The 12939-nt window shown below is 40.1% G+C and overlaps 1 protein-coding gene across 1 annotated transcript in view; it reads right to left on the minus strand.

Annotated features, from left to right (window-relative positions):
- The window catches only part of ell (elongation factor RNA polymerase II), a 32605-nt gene that overhangs the window by 13028 nt on the left and 6638 nt on the right, over positions 1-12939 (minus strand). Inside the window, exons 2-4 of the mRNA XM_058401020.1 lie at positions 7719-7763; positions 538-659; positions 122-285 (exon numbers count right to left, since the gene is read on the minus strand). Coding sequence (XP_058257003.1) covers positions 122-285; positions 538-659; positions 7719-7763 — 331 coding nt within the window. The remainder of the gene's footprint in view (positions 1-121; positions 286-537; positions 660-7718; positions 7764-12939) is intronic.

The raw sequence follows: 12939 nt of genomic DNA on the forward strand, positions 1-12939 counted from the left end.
TCTTTAAATACATAAAAGAGAAAGAAAATTCAGGAAATCCTGTTGTTTTCAGATACAGAGGGTTTTCTCAGACAACCACAGAAACCAAGAAACGTAACTGTTGGGGATTTTACTGTCTTACCCACGTATCTCCCCCCGGGTTTGATGACTATGGCAGCGCGGCTGCGCGTCTCCTCCTCGGCCTGGGCCATGCTTTGCCTGGCCTTCTGGTACGAGTCGTCTGTGGCACACACCGTAATTTTATCCTGGATGCCTCCCAGGCAGTCCAGCTGTATGTTCCCTTCACTGAGGAGACCAGAGGTGCAGCATGAAGTTACTAACCACTGAAACTAAATTGAAACTAACTGTATGAATCTAGTTCCTTCAGTTTGACAAACCTCATATGTATAAACCCAGAGCACAATACACTTGAGAGCTACAGCAAGTTGAACACAAATGTTCAGTGAAATGAGCAACTTTTACACATCTGATTCAATAAAGCTGCAGAAAGTCACAGATTAATATATGTAGATATTCAGAGAGAGAAAACTGGCCTACCTTGTAATGTACTGCTGGATGCAGTCAAAGCTGCCCTGGGGATTATCCCTCCCCACATTAGACAGATAGAACGTAAATGTTCGCAGATCATTGGGACTCGTGGACTGGGGTATTGAGATTTTCTGTTGGGAAACAAAACATTGTTAACAAGACAATACACTAACAAACCTCCAGTGGACAAGTGAGTATAGCTGGTTTCAACTGCCAGGTTAATTTACAAGGTTAATTCCCTCTGTGTAGTCAAATAAAACTGCTGAAAAGTGAAAGAATAAGGGACCTTTAGTCTCTTCTGAAGCGTCACACTGGTCAAATCAGATTTACTGACTTCTTTTTAAAATAACTTATGCAACTATTTTTTTGCAGTTCATTGTTGTTCACACTTTTATGACACTATATTAAACCTTTCACTTTTTTTTTTATTATTTAAAAAGTCAATTTGCACTATTAACTCATTAACCACTATTCATCCCTTGTTCAGCACCTTTTCTCCCAGCCATGTGAAATCTCACCCTGCTGTCTCTCTATGGTCTTGTAGTTGTTTCTCATGTACATACAATCCACTGGAAATAAAGCAAACTTGAACATAACCATGTAAAACTTTTAACCAATCCTTCAGAAGAAAAGTGAAGATGATGCATCAATAGAATTGTAGCGCAAAATGCTGGTGTGGGTTACACTGGTGTTGGGAGGGAAGAGGAGCTTTGAGTCCATCACCTACAAGCTCCTCTACTGCTATACAATGCTGTGAGGATGGAAAAGTAAACGTGTGATGGTGCGAGACCCCGTGTACATGTCAGGAAGAACACAGTGTGGCCTTTCGGGCACATGAGTGACATGTGGAGTCAGAAAATCAGTCCAAATTATCCTGAGACATCTGCGGACCGTCTGAGGTGCGAGAGACAAGGAGCGTGTGCATTGATCCATGTGTTAGTCATTTCAGACTTGTATATTAAACCAGGGCTGTACACACCATTTCTGTTCACACACACACACACACAAAACACACACACACACACACGTAAGAATTCAGAAAATATTCAACTCAAAGATACTGAAAGAAAACCCACATACACAATCTCACGTTCTGTCATGCTGTCAAGCCCAATGATGATAATATGTTAATAATCCGAACACGTCAGGAGCAGAAGCACACGGGCCAAACAAGGCGGAGTAACGTCAGTTTAATACGCTATTAAATACAACAGCAGTAATAAGTAAAAAGGAAATCCTGTGTGATTACTTCCATTATCAGTATCAGCTCATGCCAGATTATTATTGAGTCACGGTGTGCTCTAGACGGGAAAAGGAAGCAGTTCAGGTTATAGATTTGAGTATTTATAATAATTGTGAGGTGAGCTTGGTGAGGCAGAGGAGGAACAGGATCTGAGTCAGAATGATGTCTGAACCTTTGATGTGGCTGATAATCAGCAAGGATGCTGAACATACGCAGGGGTAAAACATGGGCAAAAGTTCACAATGTAAGAACATGCGATCATTTTACTCAGACATGGAGTAAAAGCTTCCGGAAAACTCTGAAAGCAACACAAACATTTGCATGTGGGCGAGTGAATTAATATTTGTCTTCATGCAGAATGGAGCCATGTGAGCAGAACGGCTGCAGCTCCGGGAGCCACAAACTGCATGAACTATAAATAGCCAGTGTGTGTGGGGCGTTTTGGGACTCTTTATTATACCCCGGAGTCTGCTAGAAGAACAATATTTTTGCTGGCTAATGTCTGTGCTGGTGAGGTCTGGGTGTTACACCAGAGTATAAAATAACATCTTATTTTTGTGTAAATAATTCAACTGGCTTGTTATCCGGGTCCCCCCCCACACTTATTCACTCGTTTCTGCTCCAAAACCTGTACAATCTGCTCTCTATAGTAACTGTATGGAAGAAGGGACATTAATGGCAATAAACAAGGTCTCTTCTCTGATCAAGCCTACTTGCATTATCTTCAAAAACCCCAAACCATCAGCTGATCCACTGGAGTGTTTTCATTAGAATTCCCCTGACCCCCTATAACCATCTCCAAACTGTAATCCATGTCTGCTAAGAGCTCTTGGCACACACTGACAGTATTTCTGGGAATGCCCTGCACTCTTCCCTTCTGCTCCCAGCTTCCTCGAGGCAGATCAAACAAGGACTCCTAAGCTTTTCTTCCTAAATGACTTCTACAACACACTGCCACGGTCTTTACAGCAGAGAAATTTAGCTTTAGTCACTTTTACAGCTGCAGATGGAAGCCTCCTATAATCAGCAGACATGTACGGGCTTTCTCTCTTATCAAGATCAAAGACATCAGAGACTTGCTTTGTGTTGCTTTCGAAATTGTCAGTCATTTGTTTCTTCTTTCTGTGTAACTTCTTTCAACACGAAGAAATTTTTTTCTCCTCTGCAGTGTCCCGCAACTCAGTATCACTAACAGTAACTGAGCAGGGGTGCGTGTGTGTGTGTGTGTGTGTATGGTCAAATATCAATTCTTCTGCACATAAGACAAAATCATATGATATCAAATTGAAAACGTAGATTATTCTCATTACTCCTGCTGCCACGCTCTTAAAAAAATAAAGGTTCTTTAATGGTTCTTGGTCACGTTGTATGGTTCTATAAAGTTCTATGAACAGCTACGGAACTTTGCCATTGCATAAAACGTTATTTAGACTACAAAAATGTTTACGGCACTAAGAAAAGAAAGGGGTTCTTTTAATCTATTTACTGAAAGGTAACCAAAATGGATGTTCTATTGGCACCACTGTAAAAACTCCTGCCTGGTTCTTCCTGACATCTTTATTTTAGGGCAAAGGAATTTAAACACAAAGGAGCTGCATGTGTAAGCACATGGAAAAAACCAAAACACCCCCACAATTTTAAATGACCGTTTCAGACCCGCTGTTTGAGCTCCATATTGAAAGACTAACGATTTAATCTACTTAGAAAGTCTCGAATCATTTCAACTGAAGTTTATACACCAGTTATTTCCGGTGCACTATTCCGATTGGTCAAGCGGCGTTCCATGAGTGCTTATATTTCCTTTAACCACATGCTTTACACTTCATTGTGTGTGTGTACATTATAATCACTTCATATTCACCATGAAAAAAATTCCACTTCCTAGTTAGTGACATCATGACAAAATTATACTCTTCAGGAATATAACTTCCGACTTAAAATACAAAATGAAGATGAAAAGAAAGAAGGGATGCATACTTTAGTGACCACACCACTGATGGGAATATATGGGAATCAGTGTAAGTGTAAGGCTTCATCTGCTAGCAGAGCAAAAAACAAAACAAAACACAACTTTTGGTCAAAGTGTGTCTAAAATTTCACTCAATATTAATTTCTTGCTAACTGAACTATTGTATAAAAGCAACATCACACTGTCCATCAATTACAACCTTGTGCCTTGTTGAAACATTAGAACTGGACCGCACTTTCTGCACTGGTCTCCACCAGGAACGTTAGACAGTAATGCGCTTTATAAAAAGATGACGAATTTCATGATACTCACCCCCCTTTCTGCTGTAACTTAAAACTGTGTTTTATTTTATTTTCCATTTAATAAGAAACAATAAATTCACAAGTTTTTTTAATAGTTTCTCAGACACTTTGGGCTCACGGGGAAGAAGTCTGACAACATCAAAACACCACAGCAGGTGAGCGGCATTCAGTGTGTATGTGTGTGTGTGTGTACAGGTGGCATCTGATTCCTTGTTGGATTTAAACCTTGTGTTCATGTTTTAGAAAAACACATGCTCTCGGTATCTGAAGAGTTTTGCATTTGGTGCATTATTACTGACCCCCTCCACCCCCACCCCCTCGGTCCAAGTCATGTGTGGTAAAGGGAGCATGGATTAACTGCCCGCTCCACCCCCACCCACAGAGTTACACAATACACAGTGCTGATGTGTTCTCAGATCACTCTCCTTTCACATGTGGCCTGCAGGTGGACGACTATAAATAACATGTTTCAGCTTCATGCTCCACGCCAGCAGCCTCACCGCTCCTCACACTCGTCAAATTCTCTCCACAAACACTATTCTATCTGAAACCCTTTTCTGTCTGGCGCTGAACAACACACGGAGTCCTCCAAAAGCCGAACTTTTCCATCGTTTATCGTGTGCCTCTACTAAAATTCTGCAGACCGTAGGCTCAAATGTAGCATTAGTGAAAATGCAGACGAAAGTGACGTGGAGGGCTGTAACTCAGAAGAGAAAGTCAAGGTCACTTCATATGACTTTTTTCCTCTTTTCACCTCGTCACAAAAGCACTGTGTTTTTCATTTAATTCCATTTGGAGTCCTTCAGTTTTCTGTGGTTTCTCGAGTTGGGTTTCCTCATGAGCAGAAACCGTAGCGAGTGTAAATACGGGGTTTGGCAGTTACCGGTTGGGGGAAGGCTGCCTCTTGCTTGGTGCTTACTGTAAAGCCCTGTACACACACACACTGTTTCTAGCATGACCACTTTGTGCGAGTGTGTCTGTGCTGCCCAGTGGTGCAGGAGGACATACTGCTTTCATGCCTCTTCACTGTATTCAACCTTTTTTTTTTTTTTAAGTTTGTTTCCTCCTTCTTGTCATTTTCAAATATTTTTACAAACCCTAATAAATGCATCCAAAATCACATACTTGTGCACTATTGTGTAGTATAAATAGTGCGAGTCGTGTGTTCACAATGAAAGAAGTGCACTTCATGTACCCAGATGATTCGCTTATTCAACCAAAAAATAATGAGAGTATTAGACACTTCATGCACTCAACACTCACAGCTTTGCTTTAGGTACTGGAAGAGGGGCTAGAGGGTGCTCAAGGAGAAAACATTTTCAAGATGGCCGGCGACACTCCGGTTGACAAGACTTCTTACAAATGTCTTAAGTTAGCTTAGCTTACTTATTTTTCAACATTTTAAAAATGCACTTTATTGTGCTACAGCTAGCGTGTTTTTGATTTCATTCGCCATTGACTGTGAAACAGCTTCTGCTTAGTAAAAACGCCATTATAGTTGAGACGATAGGACCCTTCTAACATTCATACACTGGACGTTAGCGTAAATAAACAAGCAGTGTGCAGAACATTATTTGGGACACAGCTTTAGTATGTTATATATTTAATACAAAGTTATAGGTTTTATATAATCAAAATTCAATATCATTTTCATGTGGCATTGATGAACATCAGTGTAAAGCGAGAGCTGAGAGAACTTTGGAGTGGGGAAAATAGTACTGATGAGAGATGAGGAGAAAGGGGGTGGAGTTTCCAAGATGTTATAAATACTGGACAGTTTTAAACACCTACACAGCTGTCAATCAATTCCAGATGCACGCGTCAGTCAGTCTGCCTTTATTTTATTTGGGAAGAAAAAGACATCGTTCCTCAGGCAGCTTGTCAAGCGAACTCCTGTGTTAATAAACAGTGCTCCTAAGTAAACTGTAGGAGTCGGCAGATCCGCTAGAGTTTAACATGCACCTCAGAGCAAACATGACGTTCAGTTCACTTGTTACTGTGGAGGTTAACAACAGGTTGGGTTAATTATCCACCCAAAAGGCCAAGAAGGTGACCTGTGATTACAACACTGTACACAGTGAAAGCTCTCAGCGCTCTTCAACATAAACGCCTCTGCTCTTGTTGCACATGGAGCTTACAACATTAACATTACAGAGTTAAAATATTAACGTTAATTATGAGTTAACCATGAAAATCATCCAGCACTAAAGTCAATTATTATGTAATAATCAACATCTGGAAATAAACAACTTCCGTTTTTACCTACCAGTCCCATTTTTGGATAAATTTGGATAAATAACACCAAGGAGAATTGTGCTCTCTTGGGTTTCTGGTCAGAGATAGTGGCATTGTTTACAGAAATGTTTACTGAGAAAAATCTACAGCACAAAATAATGCAAGTCATTAACATACACGGAAGCCTGTTGTAGATTCCCATGCATCCTGAAGATCTCTTTGTTCAATCTAAAACATGGACATGGTTTGGTGAAAACACTCACCAGCCAGTTAATGAGAGTCAGTAATTCATAAACTGTGTTAAAGTGTAATAACAGGAAAAGCTAAGAACTAAGTGTGATTGGATAGCGACTGGCGATAGCATCAGTGTTTACGGACAGATTCTGGCGTTCACATCGTCTTGGACGATTTGAATACCTTGTTGGTTTTAACCATCTAAAATGGACTTATCTTATAACACACAAGTAACTAAATCATAATGCTAGCAGCTACAGTCAACTTCTGGTATTTGTTTCCACTGTAATGAAGCAACAATGCATTTTACACAAGTCTGGACACGCCTCCTTCTATTCGCACCCTACACCGCTCTAAAAACCCCAGAGTTTTAAAAACATCCACATATATGTGGAGTCCAAGAGTAAGAGTTGTCTAATGTATTTACATTATGGATTAACCAAAGCACTTCTGATTGATTTTCAAAGATACAAACGAGCTACAGGAACAGGTCGAGTACGTGGCAAACTAATCACACAGTAGATGAGTCAGGGCAAACACGCAGTGATGAAACATGAACCGGGGGCTTCACGATTACTGACATGTGGAGAGGAAGAAGTGGAGATGTTTTTAACAAGTGGTTATGTTCTTTAAAAAACCCAAAAAAAAAAAAAAAAAAAAAACCCACCACACTAACATTTCCTGTACAGTGTCATCAGCATGTTTCAGCTGAGCTGCAGATATCTCTAACTCTAATCCTAACTGACAGAGCTCCCTGCTTCATAACTGGTGTCTCTGCACAGCACTTTTAATAAATACTGTGTTTAAGAGTTTACTCTGACAGCCCTCAGGTAAGTGTTTAGATAAATGAACACACTTTCTTCATCGTCACAATGATCATGTAATGTAAATTACACCTGGATGTGGACCAGACGATGCAAAAACAGAAGGAATTAATTAGATTTGATGTTTATTCCTTCGTCCAGGGCCACAGAGTACATTACAGACAGGTCTTTACACTGCACTGCAGCCCTTTGCAAATCTGTCAACTACTTTCACCTCTGATGAACCTTTTCTACGAGGGAAATTCCTGATAATGAAAGTGGGGCGGAGATTCTGTCAGGGCCGATGACTTCTGAGGCAAAATATGGTTTCAGGCTTTAGCACATTTCTAAAATAGAACATTTCTAATGTAAATAATGATTAAAGAGAAGCAGTAAACACTTACCCCTTGATTTCCAGTGAATCGTATTAGTGGTTGAGCAGAGAGACCCTGTGGAAGACAAGACAGATTATACATACATCAGCAGCATGAAAAAGGCTCTGGACAGTGAGAAGGTAGGAAACTGTCGAGGAAAAGCAGAGGAAACACAACCAGTATTGAAACTCTTGCTATTCTGACAAGTGTTAAATAGTAGTTAAATTCAGAACTGAGAGTCAAGTAAGGTTTGCAGCAAGTTCATCAGAAATTCAAAAAATGTAGTCATGTTTTCCATGGTAAAAGGAAGATGTTGCTATTTTTAGATTGTTTTATTTGCACAGAAGAGATTGCATCAAACCACACACAGACTGCAAGTGACATCTGGCTGCATGGTTAACAACAAACATAAATAAATCAGTGGACTAAATGTGTAAAATAACACCTTTGTACTTCATGTTACACTATTTCAGGATGCAACAGTTCTTCTGGTTCACTCATGTGGATAAGCTGAAGGCTCAGGTGAAATCAGTGATTACCCGAGAGCACAGCGCAGTGAAAACTCCATATTAAACCCTAGCGTTACGACGGGCAAAGGACACGATGTCTGTGGGGGAGTTTACGTCTTTGGCATGTGAAACTGATCCAAATCTGAACTAGCAGAGCAAGATGTCAGACACATGTCTGAACTCCAGGAAAAGTGATAACAGAAAGCAAAGCAAAATAAAAACAAATATTCATAACCCATCAGTTTAGTCCAATCAAACACAGAGATGCTTTCAGGATCGAACGATTCCCAACTTTAAAGGCGGGATGGTAGCGGTTTATTTTTGATTTTCTCTCTCATGTTATTGTGCTCAGGTTAGCTACTTCGATAACTGATACTTCTGCTTTCTAAAATCTATGCAGCTAGACTTCTCTCCTAGGTTTTGCCATCTCTGTCTAGACAAACTAAGCAAGACAATGAGTAAACCCACAGATCAGAGGCACAGAAGCAATCTGTTTGACTGCAGTAAAATACAACTTATGTACAGAATGTCTTATGTTTCCATTTTGTTTCCAAAACAAACAATAACCAAAGCTAATTAATTACAGTGTGTGCACCATCCATTCAGACTCTTAAATGGAACCAAATGAGCGTGGCTAAGCGTTCACGAGGGATTAGACTGAAGCTGGAGCTTTTAAGTAAAATATGCTGGTGTCAATACTGCAAACATATGTGTTGGGCTTGTGCAGTGCAGTGCCTCCAGACCTCAGAACTTTGTGGTAATCTAAGATTTGAGAGAATCTTCCAGCTTTGGCATGGAGGACGGAGTGAGAGTTTGATTAACCTTATTACACCTCATGAAATTGAACACACTGAGTGATACACTGTAGTGAATTGTGAAGTTACAGGTTGATATTCTTTTCTTAGGTGCCATTTTCCTTCCCACCCTGGTTGAGTGTAGTTAGCTGTTAAGGGTTTTATTTCAGTATTTCTAGTCTTCCTCCATCACAAGATTTTACACCAGCCTTAAAGAAAGAGTTTCTTTTATTGTGTGAAAGCCTTTCAGGTCATGTCAATGTCATCTTTATCTCCATCTCCTTCACCAGTTCCTTTGTTATTGTCTCAGGGTTGAGTTGAACCTTTCTCATGTTCATCCCTGGGATTTTATACATGTCCATTTGATCCCAAAAGCTTAATATTTGCATCAATTTACATCATTTTTACAGATGCTCTTGGAACCAGGCTTGAGAACATCCACAGTTTTGTTTCTGAGGTCTTGTCTGAGTTGCTTGGATTTTCCTAAAGTATCATGGTGTCTACATTTATGGCCTTTGGCAGATGCCCTTATCCAGAGCAACTTACAGAAGAGCAATCAATGAATACATCGATACTGGTTCACTAGGTCGCAGACTAAGAATACCAAAACTTTGTTAGGAGAAGAGCAGCAAGAATAGCACAAAATAAAACAAAATAAAAATAAAACAAAATAAAACAAGTGCTAGTTTAAGTATTTCAGGAAGAGTCAGGTCTTCACATATCTGCCTGTGACTCAGCTGTTTGGACACCAAGGGAAGTTCATTCTTCCACCTGTGTAATCTAATGTCTAATGTTAGACCCTGTTCAGAAGACCATTCAGAAGACTACAAAACTCTATTAAATAAATTGCTGAAGTCTTCCAGAATGTTTAGAGAGACAGTCAACATGGTGTTTGTCTTTTAGCCTTACAATCAAGATACAAGAGGTACCCTCCATGTAAGTTTATATAAATCACACAATCGATAATGTGGTGAATAATAAACACTACTGTTTATAGCTATAATAGCTGTATTATTTCGTCTCGTCTAGCTCCACCTCTGCAGCTTTTTTTACACAGACATCCAGCTTGTTACTAAGCTTGTTCTCTCCCTACAGGCCACAGCCCAGTCTCAGCAGGGATGCAACAAGGACACATGGCAAACAATAACTGTGTGGCAGTCTGGGAAACCCAGGAGATGCTGATGTTTGTTTGAGACATTTAACTTTTCAGATCCTTTTTTCCCCCTCTTTCAGATAAAGTCCGAAAAAGCGGCTTTGACCATTTTTGGTAGAATCCCTAATAAACAGTTATAAGAACATATACTTTATATATTAGCTAAATCACACATACATTAAATAGATCTATTTCACATTAATGACTTCAAAGTATTGTTCATCTACTGTGACACTGTGGCAAAACCTCTTGGGTACTGCTCTTTTGGTGCAGTTTTGCAAAAGGGAAACATTTTAGTTCAGGAAAACCTGGTGAGTCATACAGCAAGATCTCATGCAGCCATTGTCTAAGCTCTCTGGACGTCAAAGACAAACACCAGTCACCTCAGCACTGACAATCTCTTTTTCTTTCAGACATCCTCTGACATACATATATATATATATATATATATATATAAAAATATAAAGAAACAAACACAAGGTGCTCTAGCTAGCCGAATGATCAGACTCTGTGAGCACGTGGTAACTGTAGCTATATCCCTTTTCTAGCAGCCAGGTGAACTGACAGGTGAACCACAATCACAACGTCAGTGTTCTGCAGCATCTGTTGCTGAAACGGATTTAGACTCTCATTTTTCATGCACCATGGGCAGGCTCCAAACAGGCGTTATTCAAGATGGGGGCAGGTTGGCCCAGGCTGCATACCTGCTGCTGATATTCACATCACATCTCTGGTGGCTTCATCGGATGAAATGTTTCTGTTTATAAGTACAGCTCACTCTTTGCCTTGCTCATGGCATGCATAGGCAAGCTAAAAGTAAATTTGATGCTCACTTTGGAACGATCACTCCAATCTGCAAGTATGAAATGACGGAAACCACCTAAGGCAGCATGCAGGTTCTCCATCATTTGGTTTACAGATGATGGTAGGTGTGGTTGGCACAATCTAGAACCTTGCAAGCAACCATGTGGACAGTGGCATGTACTTGTCTATCCTGGTGATGTCAATGCTAGTTGCTAGGCTTGTGTGATAATATTTATATGAAGTAGTACCTCGACAACACGTACTTGGGTAATAATGGGGGCAGTCTGTAGTTAAAGTAGAACCAACTGGAATAACCGATACTCATTCAGAAGCAACCTCGTCTGGCTCAGCACCGTGAAGGGAAAAGACCCTTAAAAAAATACGGAAATTACCTCAAGAGGGGCAGAAACTTGACAGATCTGTCACTGGAGTTGCACCACAAAGGAGGCTCACCTGGGTATAACAGGAAACTCTAACAAGTTATAACTTAAAAAAAAAAAAAAAAAAAAAAAGCACACCAAAAGAGCAGTCTGTTTCTCTCTCTCTAATAAAAAGAGGTGAGCCAACCATTCTGGACACTAAAGGACAATTCCTGAAAGCCACACTTCATTTCAATTCCCAGTCTCTTCCTTCACTATCTATCCATCACTCTATGTTCAGTTCAACAAACATTAAATAAATATATATAGGTTCAACATCACTTGAGTAGATTTATTAGAGATGGCACCAAAATATATTGGCTGAAATATGACTCTAACTGACCAAGAGTTCTTTTTTAATCCAAAAACAATAAATAAGCCTACAGTGTCAAAATTAACACTTTACTAATAAATGTTAACAGTGATAACGATTTTTATTATAAAGCAATTATAAAGTTTACGCTCTGTAAAATGGAATTAACAGAAAAATAATTGCACTACTTGCTTATATACACAAGCTACATGCCCAAAGGTTTGTGGACACCTGACATGTAGTTCTTACAAAAACGTTTCCACAAAGAAAGCACACAGTTATACAGAATATGTTTCTAAGCTGTAGCTTTATGATTTCACTTCAGTGGAACTAAGAGGCCCAAGCCCTGTTCCAGCAGGACAATGTCCCTTTGCACAAAGTGAAGGTTGGATTGAAAGAACTCTAGTGTGCTGCACAGAGCCTCAGAGTCTCCTCAACATCCCAGCATCAGTGCCTGATCTCACTAATGCTCTTGCAGCTGAATGAACACAAGTCTCCACAGCCCCAATCCAACACCTAGTGGAAGGCCTTCCAGGAGAGAAGAGTGGAGCTGATTATAACAGGAAAGGGGAATAAATCTGGAACAGGATGATTCAATAAGCACATGTGTGTGTGATGTCAGGTGTCCATACTTTCAGCCAAATAGTGGAACTGTGTTTCTATAAACCCTGGATCTCACTCTGTATCCTCATCACTCTGTATTAATGCTGATGAGAAGATTTCAGGGACATACAGCTGTTACAGTAAAAGACATCAACACATGATTCTGACATGTCTAGGTGTTAGAACATCTACATACTGTATGTAACTAGTGCTTCTTGTCTTACGAGCAAAAAAAAAAAAAAAGTCACATTCATGTACCAAGAATTTTACTATAAACTGGGAACTTCATAGATCTGCAGCACTGTCAAAAATTAGGGCCCACCTAGGCTTCTCTCACCCTAGACACCATGCAATACTCCGCCTAGTCATCTAAATGGGCTGCTGACATGTCACTATTATCTGGGCCTGGAGCCCAGAACGTTCCACACCACACTGGCAGAGCGCTAACCTTGGGACAGAGGGTGGCTTCTGAGCACTGCTCACTGTTGGCTGCAGAGACAAACACTGCAATAAATTGAGTCAGAGTGAGGTTACAGGTCGCACCTCGTCTTTAAGCCGAACACAGCACAAAACGATCAACGACCAATTTATAGGGTTAAACTGCTTTTTAAGTTTACTACAGAGCAGATGAAATGCCTCAGCAACAAATCCAATAC

The sequence above is a fragment of the Hemibagrus wyckioides genome, linkage group LG10 (genome assembly GCF_019097595.1).
Source record: "Hemibagrus wyckioides isolate EC202008001 linkage group LG10, SWU_Hwy_1.0, whole genome shotgun sequence".
Taxonomy (NCBI): Eukaryota; Metazoa; Chordata; class Actinopteri; order Siluriformes; family Bagridae; genus Hemibagrus; species Hemibagrus wyckioides.